At 38.6% G+C, this 23,614-nt stretch overlaps 1 protein-coding gene across 1 annotated transcript in view; it reads right to left on the reverse strand.

Moving 5' to 3' along the window:
• The window catches only part of LOC150099261 (uncharacterized), a 206,809-nt gene that overhangs the window by 109,157 nt on the left and 74,038 nt on the right, over positions 1-23,614 (reverse strand). The window contains exon 4 of the mRNA XM_090403640.1: positions 22,297-22,392. Coding sequence (XP_090259766.1) covers positions 22,297-22,392 — 96 coding nt within the window. The remainder of the gene's footprint in view (positions 1-22,296; positions 22,393-23,614) is intronic.

The raw sequence follows: 23,614 nt of genomic DNA on the forward strand, positions 1-23,614 counted from the left end.
TCACTCACAGCCCAGTGGCATTGCAGAGTTTGGGCAGGTTGAGGTTCTGCAGCATCACTGAAGTCCCCACTTTGAGGCTTGTGGGCTGGGGAGCCAAGAGGGTTGAGGGTGTTGAGGAACTCCACGGGGTAGTGAACCACGTTATCCATTTACACCACCGAGTCCACAGGTCTGTACTCCATTTCTGTCCATTCAAACGAGTTGAGTAGATTATCATTAATGACAGCAGCCTCGTCGTTCTTGGGGGTCAGAATGGCATGCTTGCACAGGCAGTCCATGGATTTCTCCTTGATATCGATGACATCAGGATATATCGTGGCTGTGAGGTCTGCTAGGGTCATCACTACTGATCGAGGCCTTTTCCCTCGGACTCAGGATACTCTCTGTCCCCTATTCTGAGTAGGAGTTCAGAGAATTGCTCATTGCCTCTCAAGTGAACCCTCATGTTCTTCATGAAGAACCATGAAAAGAGTTTCCAAATGAGGGTCCATAGATACAATGCCTTGATGCACACCTTAACCTCGTCAACTCAAGTTCCCTCTTGGCACTACTGGTAGAGTCTGCCGCAAGCCTCCAGCCAACAGCACAATGACTTCCCCCCATCACTTCATTGCCCCTGATGTCTTTGAGGGTTATGTTCAGTGCCTCAACCCCCCCCCCCCTTGTGTGCCATGTACTCTCATCCCAAACAATGAGCCTACAGTCCCGCAGCATTTGGGCTATGTTGATTTGTTTTGAGATGCTGCACAGGGGTGTTTCTGTATGGATGAGGTTGAGGGACAGCTTAAAGACAGTGTAGGCCATCTTGCCTCCCTCCAACACAATAGTAGCAATGCCAGATGATGCGAGAGCCAAGGCGATGCTACGATCACTCCTTACCTTCGACAGGAGCAAGTTAATGAGGAAGGTCTTCCCAGTACAACCAAGAGCATCAAGGAAAAAGACCTGCCCAGCACCTGACTCCATGCTGCTAAGAACCTGCCAATAGACAGCGAGCTGCTCATCTGTTAGTAAACCCTTGTTATTTGAGACTACTTGTGCCAAGGCGTAGCTGGTCTCCTTAAGATAGTTCCTGTTTCCCAAGACTCCTCCTGACCCTGTTGGCTGAGGCAGGCCGTACTGTGGCAAACCCTGTCCTCCCAAAGACAACACTGCATCCCCAATCAGCACCAGGCATCTGTTATATGCCTCGTCCATCACTTGCTGCGCACTGCCTTACAATTCCCTCTCCACATGTCACATGATGTCCTTTGAGAGACTGTCTTTGTACTTTTCCCAAAGACCCAGAGGATCGGAGAGTTGGCAGAATACCAACATCACTGTGAAGAGCTCTCGCAGCTTGAAGGGAGAATCACACAGGACAGATTCCTCCAAGGTGGTGCTTGTCATCCTCCAGTAAACCTAATGCCTTGCATGTAGACTGGAATGTGGGATGGAGGACACCATTCACAGTCTTCATCTCTGAAAAGAACGTTGGGTCTTGAACCTCATGTAGCAGCAGGCGGAGATGATAACACTTGGTGTTGTTTGAGTGGATAGTGTACATCCTTCCAGTGCATGGTCCTTCACTCCTAGCCAGCGATCGACATCCTTCCCCTCCCACACTTCCTTCTCATGAACTTGTCATTCTTCCACACAAAGTAAGAAGGGACCTCAGAGTACAGGAGGGTTTTTGCAAAATCATCAGTTTTGCATAGCTTCTCAGCCAAGTTGTTGAAGGTGAAGTACACATGTTGACCATTCTTGAAGTGAACAGCATCTGTTGTACTCCTCGTCCATCACTTGCTGCGCACTGCCTTACAACTCCTTCTCCACTTGTTGCATGATGTCCTATGAGAGACTGTCTTTGCACTTCTCCCAAAGACTCAAGGATTGGAGAGTTGACAGAACACCAACGTCACTATGAACAGCTCCTGCAGCTTGAAGGGAGAATCACACAGGACAGATTCCTCCAAGGTAGTGTCCCCGTGCTTGTCATGATGTGATGGAAGACAGTGGGGCACCTCTCATGAATGGGGAATGCCAAGATCCACCAAACAGCCTCCGAGTTGTACTGCCCACTCTTGTACAACTTCCCCTCATCCCTCTCATTCTCCAGGGCAAAAGCTACCTGGTTACTGCCCTTGTTCACGTATTTGCAAATGTACTTTATGGACTTGACAGAGTTGCATAATTCCACACTGATGTGAGCATCAAAAATATGTGACAGGACAGGGCTGTAGGGAACCACCAGCCTTTCATGCAGGACTAATTGTGCTTCAAGCTGCTGCAGTGAATCATGTTGGCCATGACAATGTTGTGGAGGAGAGAATCTTGCTCAGAGTCAGGTATTTTGGCACAGATGACTTTGTCGATCATGTCAGGAAAGATGCACTGCTCTAGCCACAGCAAGATGTGGATATGAGGCAGACCCCACTTTTGCCACTTCACAGAGTACAAGAAACACTGCACTCCCCCAAACAGACTGCCTTTGTTGAAGAGAGCCATCATCATCTTCACTTTGAGATGGAACACCCTGATTATGATGTCGTGGGACTTTTGCCCAGGCAGCAGTGCATCTATGATATCCTTCCATCTGGGGTTACAGGTGAAAGTGATGATCAGATTAGGATATCAGTGGTGGTAGATGTATGCGAAGGCACCTTGAGTCTGCTCATGCATGTAGTGAGGTCCCCAGTGAAGGATGATAAGAGCACCGCCATTTGACCCAGCTGTGCAGCATCGGCATCCTGCCCCCCCCCCCCCACAGCATTCCTATGGTGAATGTAGCTGTCTGCCCTCAGCTGTGCCTGGTTGTTCCTAAGGTAGTTCAACCTCTCAGTCTCTATTTTGGCATACATGTCAACCAAAAATCGACTAAAGAGGGAGCAGAAGTATACCATGGTCAGGAAAGGGAACTTGCCTGACCATGATGCAAGAGTAGAAGCTTGCTGCAGGGACTGTCCTCTTGAGGGGCAACTTGGTCTCAGGGTCATGCTGAGGCAAGGAAATGGAGTACCCATTCTTGCCATAGCAGAACAGGAGCAGGTACTGCAGGATATCGTACGACCGGTGGATCTCGATGATGAGCTGCAGTGTGTGGTCATGGCTCTGCAGCACAATGTCTCGCTGCTCGAATTGACCAACAATCACCAGAGCTACCTCATTTACTGTTAGTGCATTGAAGTGACCTCCATGAACATCAGTGGGCTTTTTATCTGCATGGATGATGACTTCAAACTTCTTGCAGGTTGGAGGTACCTTGTCCAGGGAGGTCTTCAGGTCCTTTATGTAGCTGTTGATGTCGTGTAGCATCTTCTGCAGGATGACAAGACCAATCCCTGTTTGACATCAGGAAAGTTGCTGACCTCAAGCACACTTCCCTTTTGTCCTCACCCACAAAATAGATTTGTAGGAATTGGGCTTCCTGTTGAGGTGATGACAGCAGACTACCAAGTGATACACCTGATCCTGAGCTTTGAAGGTCGGTATGAAACAGCCATTGTACTTCCGAACACAGTCCATGAGGACATGCTTGGGATGGCTGTCCATTATTAGGCTGCAGAGAGGCTCAAAGTGCAGGAGCTGCACCTTGCTAGTGCTGCAGCACATGCCCGGGGCCTCCTCTTTCCACTTGAGGGCATTGCAGTACACTCGTGGTTTGTGGTACCCAGCGCTACAGTGCTGTCTGCCTCAAAAGCCATGCCTGAGTGAGCCTTGACCTGCCACGGAAGTGCTTACCTTACTACTTGTCTTCCAGGATTGATTTCCTCATATCGTGACTCTGTGCACCTCGGGGTGATCGTTCTGGTACGTGGCCACCACAGGATTACTCTGCACATATTTCCTTGCCACATCCTTAAGTTGCTTCCTCCTTTTAGTGTCGGTGTATCTGGCATAGTGTTTGCCAGGAGCCTTCTTGGGGACAGGAAGAGGTTATGGCTGTGAGAGGGGTGGTGTGGTGGACACTTCTTCAGGTTCTCGTGGCAGGTATGCATCCTAGAAAGGTCCTGCATAAAGCATAGCCTCCTCAGGGGGTAACTTCAGCACTGAGACTTTCACAGAGCTCACCATTGCAGTAAACCTTGAAGATAAACTCAAACAATTGCCCAGACACCACCAGCTTGCATAAACTACCATAAGGGTAGGGACATGCGAGTTGGTGTAGTTGCCCCCCCCCCACCCCTCACTGTCGTGGGACATGATGGAGAACTCCTCCCAGTTGTCCACCACATCCCTAGCATTAGCTGAGTGTCGCACATGAGATTTTTTTGGAGTCGGCACCAAATTTAATGCAACTAATTACATACATTTTCAATTACATGATCACCTATTTAACTGATGTTAAATATTATTAAAAGTTGTGAAAAGAATTGATTCAGAAGTATGGAAAAATAACTGAAACATGAAATTATATGGTTTAAATATGGTGCATAGTTGATATTTATTAACCACTCTAGATATCTTTTCAAATGTGCCTTGAATGCATGAGGTGATAACAGTTTTGCTGTAGTCTTGTGTGACAGGCAATGGAAGGGATTTTTGAGGAGCATTTAGTATTTTTATTTAGATAATCAATAATAATTAGTTCCTTTCTTATCACTCTGTGTTTTAATCAATATCATTAAAATAAACTAATATGTACTGCCAGTACATAGCCCTTCTACTCACTTTCAAGTAGAGACCAAGTAGCATTGATTTCCTTCCCATGCAATTCCTCATTCCATGATATCGCTGCAAGCTGCCTCCTGAGTTTGCCATAATCACTCACCTTATAGCTTTCTCACAAAATTCCTGATATGACTGACTACCACCCGGTGATCACTTCATGGTCACTTTCACTAAGTGGAGGATGATGTGACACTTCATTTACAATATCTTCTGATGAGATAATCAAATCCAAGATGCATGGATCCACTTGGGGGCTCTGTTACATACTGCTTAAGGTATTATCCCTTAAAAACACAAGAAATTCATTCTCTTTGGTTCCTGATGCTGTCTCTTCATTCCAGTCTATATTACCACAATTGAAATTGTCCATAATGATCACCGTTTCTTACTAGCCAGACCACTTTGTCTAAACATTTCCTTCTCACTGCCTTTAACATTAGCAGGATGTTGCTACAGACCTGGTAAACATCTCATCCTGTCCACCTCCACTTCACACCATACTGCTTACCACTATCAGTATTTGCTCTTTGCATCTCTACCATACAGATGGATACAACTACTCTGCCATCATCAATAACACTCCTCCTCCCTTTTGCTTTGTAAGTCTTCATGAACGATTACATATCCCTTCATCTCTATTCCTGTCAGAATGTCATCCTCATTCAACCACATCTCACTTACACCAACAATTTTTGGGTGAACGAACTATCAACGATACAATTTCATTCCCCTTTTTTGAATACTTCTATCATTTGTAAATATACACACTAGCTCATTTCTCTTTCTATAACAAGCCCCACTAACCCCATTTCTTGGATATGAATCCTCTGCACTCCCCTCTGTCCATTCCTGTCTATCATCACTGACATTACACCCCTCCAAAGACCTAATTGTTACCCATCATCTACACTTTTTTATACAGTGTTCCCAATCCACTCTACCTCTCCCGTTTCATTCTTGTGTTCTTTCTCTCTCATTCTCGTCACTCACCTTTCCATTCACAAACTTGCCTACCTTACTCTTCCACTAGACCAACTGCCTCAGGTCTCATATTTACTTCAGTCATTCTCCCTTGTAGTAACAGTTTCTCCAACCGACTCACACCAAATCCATTCAAATTTAGACCATTTCTTTTATACAGCTCTATCCACCTCTCAAACTCCTCCCACATATTCATAAAATGAACTCCTTTTCCTCACACAATTCTGCTAGCATACCTAGGTGGCAGATGTCTTTCGTCACCCAGTGAAATACCACCACCTTGCTTATTAGAGACCTGAGCCAAAACCCTTGCTCTAGTGACCAAACATAGTCACTAGAGCAAGGGTTTCGGTTTCTCCCCCCCCCCCCACACACACGCAGTGAGACACCCTAAATAACATACCAATCTCACTGTAGGAGGCCAGAATCCTCTCCCATTTGAGGGCACAGCAGTAAAACAATTCTGCACGCCTGCCACTGGATAGTATAATGGGACCGAACCCGTTAGTAACGAATCTGCAGGCATCCCAATCAGCTAGCATTAAATCCTGCATACACGTAATTTGCCGGTTCATGACTGGAGGGAGACTGAGCTAATGCAATGTGGGCAGTATGTTTGAAAGCTACCACCTCTCACTGCATGCTCCACTTCCTCACAAAATACAATGAACCACAACCAAAAGAAATGCGATTTTACTGCAGATCTCAAAAATTCTCCTACAAAAAAGTTAACTCCAAATGGCAACCTCAACTGCCCAAACTACATGTTACACAGCTCTATCTGTCAGTTCTGATAAATGGCAGAGCTGTGTAACGTCAGAGACTGCACACAGAAGATAAAGCTGTGTGCAGTCTCTGACATACCATGCCAGAGACTGCAGATTCTTGAATCCCCACTGTTCGATCTGCTTTGGCTCAAAATTTCTATACTAAACCAATCTACCTTTTTCATATGCTCTCTCCACCACTCTCCAGACTCTGTCAATCACTCCGACCTTTCCTACTATCTCTTTCTAAAGATAGACTTTCTGCAATCAAAATATCCCTATAGTGAGGTCAGCCTTCTTGGTGACCTCCATGTTCACAACTCATATTGGCTCCCCTTCTCCAGTTTTATGGATCAAGCAGGCACGTATGCTGAGTTGTATGCCTTCAGCAATGACCTACCTCTGATCACCAATCTTCCTACCAGAATACCTGACAATCCCCTCCAATTTGCCAACACACTTGATCTCCTCCTAACAATCTCCCCTTCGAGGTATACTGTGGTTGTCAGTCCTTCTCTTGGAAACTTAGAGGAAAACTTCATACAAATCTCTTTTGCCACAGAACAACCTTCCCACCAGTTTGCAGTCTTGTGTCCTTTGGCACTACAAGGGTGCAAACTGGGAGGACCTCTGCAACTTTTATTCCAAATATCTGCTCAGACTGAATAACAGAAATCATCCTCACAGGAATGAAGGCTTTTATCCCTTATTCCTCTCCAAATTCTCAGCCACTATCCAAGCTTTGGTTCTCAAAAAAGTGTGCCAATGTTGTAAAAGAAAAAAACCTCTGCTTACCATAAATGGCTCAAGAACAAAACTCCAGCTGCCCATTCTTTGTGAGAGTGTTGGAAACCACTCTCACAACCAGATGGTACTGTATTTAATTCATCTAAAGACAAAGCCAACTTACTGGCACCCTTCTCTTCAAATTCCTGCATCGATGACCTGGGAAAAGTTCCCTCCATGCTAACAAGAATGGCTCCCTTCATGTTGCCCATAGTATATCGACAAAAAGAAATCCAAAGAAGCTCAATAACCTAAACACAAACAAGGCATCTGGTCTTGTGTTAAAATATTGTGCCTCAATACTGACACCTATCCTGTATCGCCTCTTCAATCTATAGTATTCAACTTGCATCTACTCTACAACATGGAAGCAGGTCCACATCCATCCCATCCCAAAGAAAGGTGATAAAAGTCAACCAACGAACTACTGTCCAAATGCTCTCACTTCTGTTATCTCTAAAATTATGGAGAAGGTCATCAACAACCAACTCTTGAACCACTTAGAGTCATACCAACTAATCAGTGACAAGCACATGGATTCTGCTAGTCATGATCTACAGCTGATCTTGCTTTTACTAGGCACCTATACAGTAAGGCCATGGAGAAATTTGGAGAAACTCACGTGGTTGCCCTCAACATTTCAAAGGCATCTGATCGGGTTTGGCACAGGGGCCTACTTAACAAACTGCCATCCTATGGTCTGCCTTCCTCACTCTGCAACTGGATTGCCAAATTTCTCACGGGTTGCTCACTATGTGTCATGATGGATGGTCTACTCTCTTCAGATTTCCCCACCTACACAAGAATACCCCAGGGTTTTCTGTTCTTTCACCCACTCTCTTCTTCTTGTAAATAAGCAACCTGCTCTCTCTCAGACTTCCAATCCTATTCATAGCTTTGTTGATGGTACACGCCATTCCTCCTTTTCATTCAGAGAGAGGTGGATCTTGGGAATCCTCAAGATCTACCATGACCAGTGACCTGAACTCAGATCTATAGCTAGCTACTCCTAGCTATATCCTGGTGGGACAAGGACAACCTTGTAAACTTCAATGCCACCAAAACCCAGTCCTGCCCGATCATCCCCCCCCCCCACCTTCAGTAATAGTGATGTATCCAAACATGATCAGATTTCTCTACTTGAACTGACCTGCACCACCAATCTTTCCTAACATTTCAATTATAGCTTCTGCAGCCACCAAAAAATTTGGTGTACTTTTTCACATGAGATACCACTTCACACCCTCACAGCTGCTCACCCTATACAAATCCCAAATTCTTTCTAAGATTGCTCGATTCTATCCAGAAGAGGGCAATCTGACTAATTAATGATCCCTCTCTCACACACCCACTTCAATCCCCCCCTCTCTCACACACCCACTTCAATCCCCCCCCCTCTCTCTCTCACAGACATTCTGCCTTGTGCCTCTTCTACAGATATTTCCATGGACAGTGCTCTGCTGAATTGGCCACAATTATTCCTCCACTCTCTCTCCAAAATCATCAAAACAAGAGTTGATTAGCAAATAAATATCATTTTCCAGTCCATCTTGAAACACACCAAACCAACTTCACTGCCTCCTCCTTCATCCCATCTACTTCTGTCCTTTTGTAAGTCTCCCCGACTCTGTCTTCCCCAAAGATTACAACCTTCAGCTGTTTAAGTAAAATGTGAACAGATTCCTCTTGCCCACACACACGCACTAATGTGCTATAGGTCTCATGGCCTTTCGTGTGTGGATCAGATATATATATCTGATCCACATACATATATATAAATATATTTATATATAGAAAAATACCATTCATAATCTTCACTCACCTTCTCAACTCATCGTTATCATACTTGGGCAGCATGCTGACTACCTTACCTACCACACTGTTATCTTTCACTCTCCTAAAGAGCCTCATGACATCCCTCTTTACATTCTTCTCGTCAAATCATTCATGTCAACTACCACTAGCAACTCTTTTGCTCATGTACACCTCTTAACACAATGCTTCAACTATCCTGGCCATTCTACTTCCCAGAAAACAGACCTTGTGCACCTTTTCATTCACCACACCTCTTATCATCAAATCTCCATACATTGCCACTCTCAAATCATTTCACGTTTCTTTTAAATCTTTCACCCCCCCCCATATATATATATATATATACACACACACACACAGGATGATCAAAATTAAAGTACCCCTGTTTAAGGCCTTGTGGAGCACCATCCAGTGATCCAAATGCTGCAAAACTTTGCAGAAATACATTGTACGTCATGCAGAAGCAATATATGAGGAAAAAAGTTCCAAAATTCACCACCATTGTGTTGCTGTATGATACCAAATGTAGATATAGTAATCTTTCTGTGTGTGTGTGAAAGAAATAGAAAAGTGACAAGCACAAATAACACATTTTTATTCACTTCCATTATGTATTAACAAGCTGTACTGTTCAATGTGCTGTCCGTCCTGGTATGGCACAAACTGCATCTTTTGCATATTGTGTTCAATGATAGAACACAGCTGGTCAGGACTGATGTGCAAATGCTGCTTTCAAAGCTGGCAAGTTATCAGAGTGGTTCTGATAAACCGTGTCCCAGAGCCAGAAATCACAGGGGATCAGATCAGGTGAATGAGGTGGCCATGCAGTGGGAAATGCACAGCTGATCATTGTCCTTTGTGAAATGTTCTTAAAAACCTCTTATATTGATTGGCTGATGTGTGGAGTGCTCCCATCCTGCAAGGCAATGACTGAATTCATGCACAGGGGCTGCTGTTGCTACAGCACAACAAAATTGTTTATCATATTGTGATATCTGGTCGGTAGTAACTGAGCAGGTCACAGGACCTGACTGGCAAATGTCCTCAAAGAAGAATGGTTCAATGATAAACAAAGCTGTAAATTCACGTTAGACAGTAACTTCTAGTGAATGCAAAGGAATTTGTTAGATTGCATGTGGGTTTTGCATAGTCCATACCCACTGGCACCTGTCGAGTTGTGTGATATACAAATTCTATGCATTTGGTATTTACAATGCCCCAGCAGTGAATTTTTGAACTGACCCCCCCTTTCCCTTAAATATCACCTCATGGTGCATAATGCATTCCTGAAAACCTTCTAGCATTTGGATCACTGGATGGTGCTCCATAAGGCCTTAAACAGGGATACTTTAATTTTGATCACCCTGTGTATGTATATATCTTTCTTTTCAGCCATTTTCAGTCCACTGCTGAACGAAGGACTCCTCCAGCTCTTTCCATCTTTCTCTGTTCTTGGCTGATTGACCAATTTTTCCAACAAAGTTTGACAGTTCATCATCCCATCTTCTTTTAAGACATCCTCAGCCTCGTTTCCCTTCTTTTGGAATCCACTTTGTTAGTATTGTGGTCCATCGCTTGTCTTCTCTTCTGGACAGATGTCCAGCCCATTTCCATTTTAGTCACTTGTGGTAAAGAATGATGTCTGTGATATCTGGCTTCTTATCCAGGTGTTTCCATTTGTTATCTTTTAATGTGATGCCTAGCAAAGATCCAGTTTTCTTTGAGCACTGACAATATAAAAGAAAAAAATTTCATTGACAATCTGAACCAATTTTAAGGATACTAAAAAATATAACTCTGTATTCTTCTTTTCCTTCTGGAGGTTTATCAAATTCCTTATGATTGTTTTCTCAATACTTTGGACCAACAGGATGTTCAGTTGAGAAGAGGCTGCATAACTGTAATCCTACATCCTCTATAAAAGATCCAAAAAGTCTGGTCTAACAAAGAAGAGTTGACATGAACCACAGAATTTTCTGGTTGAAGAACAGTATTTTACATCAATGCAATTCTAAATTTAAACAGTTATTCATGGTGCTGAAGCATTTTGACTTGAACCCAGAATGACCGTTTCCTTACCAAAAATTTGGGAGTCTGATTTATCTTAATTATAAAGAATAACTTTTTTTTAGAACTGTATATATGCATGAACTTTTATACCTACTGTACTCTTTTGAAATTACTATTGTTATTCTACCTTTAATTTTCAGTTACACTAAAGATGATCTACAAGTTTCAGATTGAAATATTTGGTTATAAAACTTAGTGATAAACTTTCTTGTGCCTGTGTTCATATACTGTTTTTTCTATTTCACAAAAGTTTCTGAAGCACTTATAAATTCAGATTGTCTCATGTACTACCTACATTATGAATGCCTCATTCAGGAAATAACTTCCAAATATCTCTTTTCAAGGAATCTTGAAAGGTTACTTGTTTCTGCATGAAGTTACAATTTTGGACATTCTAGTCAGAGCTTGTAATAATCTGACTTGTAGTACAGTAACTACTTAAGCAAACTATTTTTGTGTTTACAAAGAGAAACCATTCAACAGTAAATGTAACTTAAGTTACGTTTACTATTGAATAAAGCAAAGAGAAAACAATCAATAGTAAATGTAATTTAACTACTCAAGTAACTACAATAACAACATGCCCCACCTTATGATGCTTTTCAATGACTTCACATTTATAGCATCTTGCATTCACTCATATGACAGTTTTAGTGACATGACACAGCTATGAATCAACCGATGCACAGCATTGATGAACTCAGTTTATTTGACGTTTGTTGCTTGTTACATCTCTCTGTGTTGTGATATTTTTAATTTCTGGTACCTTACGATCTACTCCTCTCACATGATTACTTGTTCTTTCCCACATCACTCCTCCATGCTTCAGAAGAGAAGCTATCATAAAAGGAAATTCAGAAATAATATGCATCTTCCAATTAATCAAGATATCTCTTTACTCCAGATCTTCCATAAGGCTTATGGAATTACCAGATGATGGGTCCCAGAACTGGTGGAGAAGACTCTGGAATGAACTACAAACAAGTACCTTATCACAGATCTAACCAAAGAATCACCAGGATTCAATTACCTCGATACCTCTGGATAAACAGATTTAGAACTGGACAAGGCTGCTGTGCCCATTTAATACATCTGTGAGGAATTTCATAGTCACCCTTTTGCATGTGTGGTGCTGTGCAGACTGAATCATATCACTGATGACTGCCCCATACCTTTCCCAGAGATGTCAGGAATTTGAATTTACTTATAGACATTGTCATCAACTGATTAAATGAACTGTCAGTCTGTATATTGTTTTTCTCAATATTTTTTTGTATTTTCCTCCATATGCTAAATAAATAAGTGGTAGATAAAATTCAAAGTAAGAATGTTGATGCTCCAGTGAAAAGACGAAAACCCAAACATAAATCTATTAAATTAGATGCTAACATTAAAATTATTAAATTTAGTAATGATGGGGTGTCAAACATCTAAGAGAGGCCTCAGGTGTTTGACACCAAAGAGAGAGGCTCCAAGTTATGCTTATCTCTCCCTACTGTTGTTACAGTTGCGAAAAACAAAGATATAAAAGTGCTACAGCTGTAAATGTGATAACTTTATTTACCAAAATGGAAAAACTTTTAATGGTGTAAATTGATGTAGATTGATTGGCTTGAGGGGACATGCTGACTAGTTACTGGAATGTACCCTTAAGCCAACATATTCAGAATTTTCATTTGTGAAATTATTCTAAATATTTGTTCCTGTATCTGAAGTAAATAAATACTTTATATCATTTATGCAGATATATGCTTAAAAATGTTATTAAACCATTACATGCATCTACAAGTGAAAAAAAAAAAAAAAAAAGGAAAAAAAAGCAATTTGCTATGACAGTGGGTCTGGAACCTAATGTGTTGCATTCCTGGGGTATGCCTGTATTTTTGTCTACAAAGAGAAACCAATTAATAAATGTTAAAAAAAATTGTAATGACAAACAATAATGTGTGAGACATCATATATGAATATTAGGAATATTCATACAGTGCTTGTCCTTGAAGGTGAAAGAATATGAATATAAAGCACAGATTATTTGATATATTTCATCCATATAGTCATTGGAGTGATTAATAGTTTTAAGACAAGCACTATATGACTATTTCTATTTTGTAATATTGCAGTATGAGCCTTATTTTTTCTGCATATATATGATTATAGTCCCAGTAAGTGGAATATGTGGTAAGGTTTGCATGCGCGCACACACACACACACACACACTTGCATATGTACAAGCTTTGTCGTCTACCTACAAGCACATGACATCACTAAGAATCTAGTGGTGTGCATGCAGACACAATTAACTACCCATCGATTACTGACATGTATACAAAGTGCCCATTAAAATTGCAATACCACTGATATTAAATTTAAGATGACTAATGTATTTCATTCACATTTAAGTGGTAAGGTCTGTTTGCTTTGAAAAACAGGCTTAATTCCGCTCCATAATGAGGTATGCATTACCAGAAAATTACAAAATAAAAGTGTGGAATTTTCTTTCTCCATAAATTATCTGTACTTTTTTTTTTTTTTTAACTGGCTAAAGGGATTAGGCAGCCAGTCTCCACTTTCATCATTCACCTTGAAAATTATCATGGTATCTACAATCAAACATAGCAAAAAATGCACAAGGAAACAACAGGTAACTATCACCATCTCATAGTTCAAACCCTAAACTGGTATAAAATTTACAGGGAAAAAAAAAATACTATTGGTGAATCAAGTCATGGAGATGGTGGGGTGACTTATGGAAGAGCAGTCGAGTGCTACAGGATATGATAGTACATGAAAAACTTACATCATTACTAACTTCCTATCTACAATTTTCCTCCAGGAAAATTGTATATAGGAAAAAAATTTTCCTCTTTCTATTTCAGACATTTCAGCATTTTAAAATTAATCAAAGATTATTTCCAGATTGTCTAATTTCTAAATTTTTTTTTTTTTTAAATTTGACATTTTAATGTACTTTTTTGATTTCATATTTGTATTTTCAAGATGGCCACTTGTTTTAGGTGTTCTACGATTTTGTACCCTACCCCAAAAGGCCTTAAGTCAACTCCCCAAGTCTTATTTTTTTATGTGTTTTGCTTATGCATGTAATGAAATATGTATTTCCAAAACCATTTCGACTGCAGCCTTTTATCTATGAAAAAATTTACCTCAGAGATTGTAAAATTCAAAATGACTGACTGTGAATATTGAAAATGTTCATGAGAGATGCTCTTGATATGTGACTATAAAGCAAAATTGGTTCCATTCTATTATTTTCATCCCTTTGAACTAGATAGCATAATGAAAAATTATGAAAACTGCATTTTTTTAAATTTTTTTTTCTTTTTTTTGCATATTTGGTACATTCACACCTACCAAGACAATTTTTTTAAGGATCATGAGTGATGTGCTGTATGACAAGAGCAAATGGAAATAAAAAATAAATGAATGAATGCTTTATTAAAAAGGAAAAAAAAAATTAACATTTATGTACAGGTACATGAACTGAATCGATCTGAATTTTCATTTCTTTCTTTACAATTCACTTATTTATTTCATTTTCAAGAGAATAGCATTTTGATAATTAAGATAATATGGTCACTGAGGTTATATGGTCCTGTCTGGTTTTAAATTAGATATGGTATTAATTTAATCAAGGAGACAGTAGAATATAAATAGGAATTATATAAATCACTAAAATTCTCATGTCCAAATCTGTAAGAATTGCAGAAGCTGCAGAACCTGTGGTAATACATCAGTCTCTATAATTCATCATATCTTGCTTCCAGTTGATACAGGTTTCAAACTCATTTGCCATCCCATTCCCTCCTCGCCTTGACAAAATGAGATTCTACATGAACAGACGAGAATGAGTTAAGAGATAACGGTAAAACATTAGGAAAAGTTAGATCAGATGTAAATAGTTACACATAGCAATAAGAAATATATGGAAATTTTTTTTTCATTTGTATGGTACTGAATGCTATGGAGTTATTTGCTATATGAGTGCACACATATGTATATACATAAGTGAATCTCAAAATCATTGAGAAATCACTGGAGTTGTACAAGAAAGATGAACTGCTAGAACTTCCAGGAAAGGCTATATGTACTGGATTTTTTGAAAAACCTAAATAAATTGATAGAATTAAAAGATGAAGAAAAACACATCATGAAACAGTCTTGAGGCAGTTATTTCTTTCAGAATCAGTTAACCAGGAGTGTGCTGCCTTGGATAAACCTCCACTTTGCTTAAAGAAACTATTTTTCAAAAGAAGAAAATATATCAAATAAGATCAGAAAGGAATTATATGCTTTCTCTCTTCCTGATAATGACAAAGGAAACCCAACTTTGAAAAAAAAAAAAAAAAAAATGCATTGAAGAGTACATACCAGTTTTTATTGCCAAAGTAGAATTATAAAATAGAACAAAATGTTATAAGTGCTTCAAACTGCAGTGCACCTGTCTCTGCAAATTGTAGCAATATAAAATTACACTAACAGCCAAGGTATTAAAAAAAAAGTATTAGATTAATACCTTAAATATGCCAAATTGAAACCTTTCAGCTTTTTCTTTTTTGATAAAAATTTTATTTTTTAATATTTTATTCTATTTTTACATTAAGGCTAGTGACATGTTGAACTCTAAACATGTAATTTTCTTTACTTCACTCTGCTCAAGAGGTCATAAAAAGTTGTCTTGAAAGTGGATATATAACAGATATGCTGAAAGCTACAACAAAAAGGTGGTTATCTTTCTTAATTTTCAGAAGGATGAAGGAATGAAAATAAGAGAATGGGAGCAATTTTGCTTTATAGTCACCTTTCAACTCATAAAAATTTTGAATATTTAATTGGTTTCCAATGTAGCTTTTTTGGGCTTCAAGGTCAGCTTTTCTTGATTTTTTTTTTGCAAACTTTGAGGAGGCTATTTTTTCTGAATTCACTGACTAAATTGAGTAATTGAGCAATAAAAAGATTTTTAGTGCACAATTTTTTGTGAAGATGCCAAATTAAAGCTGGTGTAAAAGGAAGTCAACTGAATAAACTTATATGGAATAAGAGAAATTAGTCAAAACACTAGCATAGCTGTATGTCAGACATTACTCAAACCAATTTTTAAATTATGCATCCGAGAACTGGGTTAGAAATAAAATACCTGATCAAAAACCTGGAAACCACAGATGGGTTCTGAGAAAAATTAAGGGAGTGAACAGATGGCATCAATGGCAGTATCATTAAAAATGAGGATATTAGGAAAGAACTTGACAATGTTATCATTGTGTTAGCAGAACAAATGCAAATACATGAATGTGTTAGCAGAACAAATGCAAATAGCTTGAGATAGAGAGAGAAATTAACTGTGCAAAAAAATCAGTGTCTGTATACATTTCTAAATTAGCATATGGGGATGTGAATCAATTTTATCCGCAATAAGGTGATAAAATAATTTATCTGGATATGACAAATCATATGCATTTAGGAAGCACACAGTACACATTAATTGGGATTTTTTATTTCATCATCATCACCAAATTCCTACCATGTACCCTCAAGGGGTGTACAGGATATGATAATACTACATGGAAAATTTACATCAATACTAACTTCCTATCTACAATTTTCCTCCAAATCAGTCTGTTACCTGTCAAGACTCCAACATTATCAGATCTTATATTTCTATCTTCTAAGGCACACCAAGATATCAATCCACTTATATCTTGGTCTTCCTGTGGGTCTTATTCCTGCTAATCTGGCAGAGAACACTTGTTTTGCTAATCTTTCCTCTCCCATTCTGTTTAAGTAACCATAACACCTGAGATTAGCTCTGCTAACACATTCCTGGATGCTAATGATGTCAAGTTCTTTCCTAATATCCTCATTTTTAATATGATATTACCATTGATGCCATTTGTTCACATCTCTAATCTTTCTCAGGACTGTCATATCTGCAGTCTCTAGTCTTTGGTCAAGTATTTTACTTCTAAACCAGCTCTAAGATCTATAAGTTAAAATTGGTTTGAACACTGCCTTGTATACAGCTAATTTAATGTTTTGACTAATTTCTCCCTTATTCCATATAAATTTATTCAGTTGACATCCTACCATACTAGCTTTGTTGATTCTGTTGTCTATTTCCATATTTAATTTACCATCTTCACTAAAAATCATGCCTAAGTAGATGAAATGTTTTACTTGTTATATAAGTTTTCCATTCAAAATGCAGTTGATATTTTCAGTGCCAGCGTGGTTGGCATATCCGCTCTCCAGCCAAAAGGCTGCAGGTTCAAATCGCGCCTTGGGCATGGATATTTGTGATTGTCTGTGAAAATACTAGTAGTAATGGTGGTGAGAGGCAGATAGCGTTGATGCAGCTGTGGTTCGTTGTAGTTGGTGGGTTGAGTGGTGGAGGCAGAGATGAAGAGTAGGGTCCTCCCTCGATGAGTCTTTGGACTCCCTGGAGGTGTCAAGTAATAATAATGCTTCTGCCCATTTTCATTGTCTTTGTCGTGTTATTGCTGACCTTCATACCATATCTCTTACAACAGTTCTTCAATTTAGTCAGGGAATCCTGCAGACTTGTAGCAGATTTATTTAGAAGTATAACATCGTCTGCATAAAGCAAAGAGCTGACATTAACATCTCCAATTTTGATATCAGGTTTAATACCACTTTCCTTCATAATATGATCCATATTGATAATAAATAACAGAGGGGATAATCTACATCCTTGTCTGACACCAGATTTAACAATAAACTATCTTCCTGAAATTCCTTCAATTCTAAATGCTGACTTAAAACTAAAATAAAGACCTAAGTATTGCTTGATATAATGCCCCATTGACACCATATAACTGTAGCGTATTGAATAGCTTCTCTTTTGGCACCTTGTCATATGCCTTTTCCAAATCGACAAAACTTAAATACAGATCTCTGTTATATTCCCATGCTTTCTCGACTATTTGTCGTAAAGTGAAGATCTGATCCTGACAGCCTCTATTTGGCCTGAATCCAGCTTGTTCTTCACCAAGCTTTTCTTCCACAATTCTTCTCAACCGTTTCTCAAGTATACTTGTATAGATCTTGCCAGGAACACTCAGTAGGGAAATACCTCTGTAATTCTCACATTCAGTTTTATTTCCCTTTTTATATATGGGTACTATGAGAGCTCTATTCCAATCATCGGGAATTCGTCCCACTGTCCAGGCTTTCTGAACTATGCAGTGCAGCCACTGTAAGACGCTTATACCACCATACTTCAGCATTTCTGGTTGAATATCATCTACTCCTGCTGCCTTTCCATATTTCAAGCTTTTGATGGCTTTTTCTACTTCAAGTATAGATATGTATTCCTGATTGCATGCGCATTAAATGTTTTTCTACCTCTGTGCTTTCACTGATTGTTTCTTTAGCAATTTGCCGGAGTAATTACTCCATACATCAAGGATATATTTTTCTCCAGTTTTCATGTTGCCTTTATCATCTCTAATTCTTTTTACAGCACTCTTTCTTCCATTTCTGAGCTTTTTCAACAACATCCAAAATATCTTGCCACCTTCTTGATATTTATTTTCTATGTTCTTAACAAAGTCTTCCCATGACTTTTGTTTAGCTTTCTTACATTTGTCTCTGTATTCTCTAAGAGTACATGCTGACTTATTTGCCAGGAACTTTTGATATGCTTTCTTCTTTTCCTCTACTGCCTTTTAACTTCTTGTGTCCACCATGGAGTTCTGATTTTTATGTCTTTACCTCACCACATGCCTCTCTGGCTGAATCAATCAATGTTTTCTTCAGAATTCGCCACTGAATCTCCAAGGTTTGGTTCCTGTGAGAAATTCTCAAACTCTTTCATTTTTTTCTTGAATGTTTGTGTATCATAGTCTACAATTCACATCTGATCTGCTCAACTTTCATTTGCTTTAAAATTTTCTTACATGTTCTTCTTTTCAATATGAAATTCAATTTTATCCTGCTCAAGACTAAATGGTAATCACTTTCAATTTTAAATCCTCTGTACACCTAGTGTCCTGCCCCATGGAGAAAACGTCACTATCAACAATAACATAGCCAATGAGACTTCTCTTATTCCATGACTCTTCTCTTCATGTGAATTTGTGCACATTTTTATGTTGGAACATTGTGTTAGTAATAACCAGTCCATGTCCTGAGCAGAAATCCAACAAGTATTTGCCATTATTATTAGCTTTGCTCTTTTCTCCTAATTTTCCCAAAATATTTTTGTATATCTGACAATCATTTCCTACTCTGCTATTTAGATTACCAACAAGGACCAACGTTTCATTTTTCATTGTGTCGGGTGCTTTCTCTAAAGCCTCAAAAAATTCCTCCACTTCTACCTTAGTAGAACCTTCTGTGGGACCATTGGCACAAATAAGTCTCATTGTCCAGTTCCCTATTCTGATATTGGCCCACATCATTCTACTTGATATTGCTTGACATTCAAGAAGATTAGCCTTGTATTGTGTGTTCAATACTATAGCTACTCTCCTTCTTTTCAATGATTGTTATTGCCTGAATATAATATTTTGTATTTATTGCTCAGAAAGATCTCATCAGTTTTTGTCACTTTTGTTTCCGTTGCCCCTATTATGTCAATGTGGTACTTATCAAATTCCTCAGCTAGTTCCATTTCTTTGCCATTCAGGCTTCTTATGTTGATAGTACTGATCCTGAACTCTGGTGATGTTGAGTTGTGGGTGCGTTTCAGGATTTGTTCCAGTAGGTGACTTTTCACTGTTAACCCTGGTTCCCAGGAGAAAACAATGGGTACCTTGTTTAACCAGGTAACACCCCCAGCTAGCATGAAATTCCATCATGTTGTACCATCATTTTATGTTGTGGTTTAAGCCAACAAGAATATAATTTGGTCAGCTAAATCGCAAATTGCCAGACCATCATCATTCATTCAGAATGATGATGGTCTGGCACCCTTATGGTGCACCCTGTTAGGTAGACACCTAACAGGGTGCACCATAAGAAGGTAAGGATTGGACATTAGGGCAGAAGCCCTGCTTGGTTCTCCGCATTCCTTTAAAGGCTGTTGAGATCTCTTCTCAGTTATACAGCTTTGATCCTTGAGCACCCTGCCAAAGTGCATGACTTTACATTTACTGACCTCGAACTGACATCCATTTTCTCATGCCCACAATTCCAGCCTATTCAAATCATTCTGCAAGTACTACATATCACTTGCATTCCTAGTTACCCTGCCTATTTTTGCATCATCAGCAAATAGCTGCATGTTACCTGTCAAACCATTTTTAATGTGATTAATCTACAGATTAAATAACAGTGCACCAAGAATCGATTCCCTTATTATACCAGTTTGTGGTTACCTTAAATCTTGCAATCTCACACTCTCCCATATACCACTTTTTGAAATCTCTCAATCAGCCATCCTCTTATCCAATCCTATATTCTTCAGTTTATGCAACGGTATTCCATGCTGTATTCTGTCAAAAGCATTAGCAAAATCCAAACGTATCATGGTGTATCCATTCACCTTGTTAAGTTCAATGGTAACATTATTACAGAATGTGAGCAAGTTGCTAAAACATGACCTTCCCTTAGTAAACCCATGCTGTTCATTGCAAAGTAGAGATTCACCAACCCATTCCTGAATGCAAGCCCTAATCAATTTTTACAAAATCTTCACCAGCGCTTCTCAGAGACTGACTGGTCGATTGTTGGATACAACGATCTTTGACCCACCCTTTTGTAATGAGATTACTATACATTCTTTCCACTCCTATGGAATCTTCCCTATTCTGAGACTCAAATTGTATAGTAATCAATACTGTATAGCCTGATCAAACAAATAGGCAGTTCAGCTAAACATTCTTTTAGCATCCGTGTTGATATCCCATCTCTATTGCTGTATTCTTATTTAGTTTCTGCAACAGCTCTAATACCTTCTCATATACTTCAGTTTCTCCATGCAGTGAAGAGGTAGCAATGATTGATATTTTTTTAGCAAAATGGGCAACTATTAGTTAAACAATTACTTTTGCATCTGTCACCCTCATATCATCTGCATTCAATAGTTATTCTTTCATATTCATTCATAATTTTCTGCTTTGTAGTTCAGCATGTAACCTTTTCTGAATGGAACATTCACTGTAATTAAATCTAACACTCTTTGACCTTGATTTCCTTAATTATTCCCTTTTTCCTGCATATTAGTGCTTTGTGTGTGTGTGTATGTGCACGTGCATGTAGCATGTATGCAATGTATTGCATGTCTGTTTTGATTAGAGACAGAGATTAATATATCCAAAAGCAGAAGTGTTCTGTTCTCTTATTTCAAGTGTGAAATGTTTAAATAAGAAGGTTCAACATACATAATTCCTACACTGCTTGTGAGAAATCTGAATAGGCAAACATATTAATATTCACCAATTCAGATTTCTACCAAGCAAGCACATTAAAATTACTTGAATCATATATAATTATAGCCTCATCTTAAAGTTCAAAGAAGTAGTGGAAATGATTCATTCTCCAAGTCACTGCAACAGAAGTTTAATACTCAATCCCATGTGGTTTGCTCTTATGAAATAATTTAATTATTTCAAGACAGTATTCACATTGTTAATGCGAATACTGTCAGAGCTATATCAGAAGCAATAAGTCTTTACTTTTTGAATGACACAAATTGCTATGTATATTTAACAGCTTTTTTAAGTGTATTATTGTCATCATCATCCTGGGGAATGAAACCTAAGAGTAAAATCAAGTCAATTTAATGTGCAGTGAATATGGTCTACATTTTCAAAAAGTAAGGTAAATAAATGCAAAACCCTGAAGACAAAATTATAAGTGTCCATTTTCAAAATCTTCATATATTTTATCCTGACATATTCTTTAACTGCAGATGATAATCAAGAATGTGATCTCTATTGTGCATCGACCAAACTGGTGTGTGTGTGTAGTAATGCAAACATTACAAAATGTTTCAAGGAAATACTTTTAATGGCAATATACGAAATACAGTAACCTCTCGTTATCTGATTACACTGTGAAATCAATTTGCTAGTCAATTAGTCAGTTCATTTGAATGTACAATTCATAGTGCTGTTTTTAGAAATCAACTGAACATGTTAACCTATTCAAGATTAGCATCAATGAATCAATTGTGGTTATTTCAGCCAGATAATTGAGAGAGATCGTTGTATTGTTATATAGAAAATTACAATTTTTGTTTCAAACAAACCTTTTTGGATCCCATTCCTCTACGAGGCCAAAAATTCTGATGCTTGAAACCAAATTTCTTCCCTTGAGAATTTGATGAAGGAAATGATGGTGAAGCCTATGACAAGAGATTATTAAGAATTATTTTATTTTAAATCAGATTATAGAACAACATTAAAATACAGGAAAATATAAACAACCTTGTGACACAAACAGATATAAAAAAAGCCCCATTACCTAATAACATTAATGCTTAACACTTGCTTCTTGGTACAAATATTATTTTAATTATCACTTTTATGTTCATATTTAATAAAAAAAAAAAAAAGCATGTTTGATGTTAAAACAAGCATAAGGTAGGATTGTAGATCTCAAATGTTTGTTTATAATCTACATAGAACACATTATTTATTAAGTACACTGGTGCCCAAAACCCTGAGGACAAACACTATTTCTGAAAATTACAACTGCAAATTCAGACAAATCAGCTTGTGGCAATTTGTATAACTGAAAATTTCAAGTAGAAAGCAGGTACACATTCAAATTTTTGAATTGCACACAAAGGAGTTATGTGGTAACACTCAACAGGATAAAAGGCAAAAGGCTGTGCTAAGCAAATTGTGTTTGAAGGAAGCTCTTTTTTGTGAAGAAATAAAGTTGCAAACTTGGATGTCTTGTAATGTCTCAAAGACATCATTTGCACAGGAAAAAATTATCAGGAAGGTTGCAGAATTACTGATGTTGCCAGAAAGTTTGGAATCTCACATCATTTATCCGTGCTATGGGCAGTGTTTCAAACCAATGGAATGTGTTCTGGAGGTTTGCTAACAGGTCGCCCTAGCTCTACCACAGAGCATGAAAACAGACTGTTGGTTGTAACAGTTAAACGCAACTGACACACCACAACAGGTCAGCTTGCAAGTTAGAGCACCCATTCCATTCAAGCACAGGCACGCGGATATCTCGAAAAACTGTGGCAAGAAAGCCTATATGTCCAAAGTCCTTTACTCAGCATCCCTTTATCCACAGCTCATTGCAGAGCAAGTTTTCAGCAGTGCCGTATCCACAAAAATTGGACAAGACACCAATGGGCTAATGTATTCTATACAGATGAGAGTCATTTTAGTCTTTCCTTTGATTCTAGACGACACTTGATCTGGCATGAAAGTGGTACCTGCTGGAATCATGGTGTGGGGAGGCATTATGCTTAATGGATGCACTGAGCTATAAGTGCAAAGAAAAAGGGACTATGACTAGTGAATAATATTGCAACAAAGTTCTTCAATGTCATGTTTGATTGTTCCTTGGTGCTACAGGTGAAAAATTCATTTTTATGGATG

The sequence above is a fragment of the Typopeltis vanoorti genome, chromosome 14 (assembly GCF_054136105.1).
Source record: "Typopeltis vanoorti isolate ZY-2024b chromosome 14, IOZ_Tvanoo_1.0, whole genome shotgun sequence".
NCBI classification, from domain to species: domain Eukaryota; kingdom Metazoa; phylum Arthropoda; class Arachnida; order Uropygi; family Thelyphonidae; genus Typopeltis; species Typopeltis vanoorti.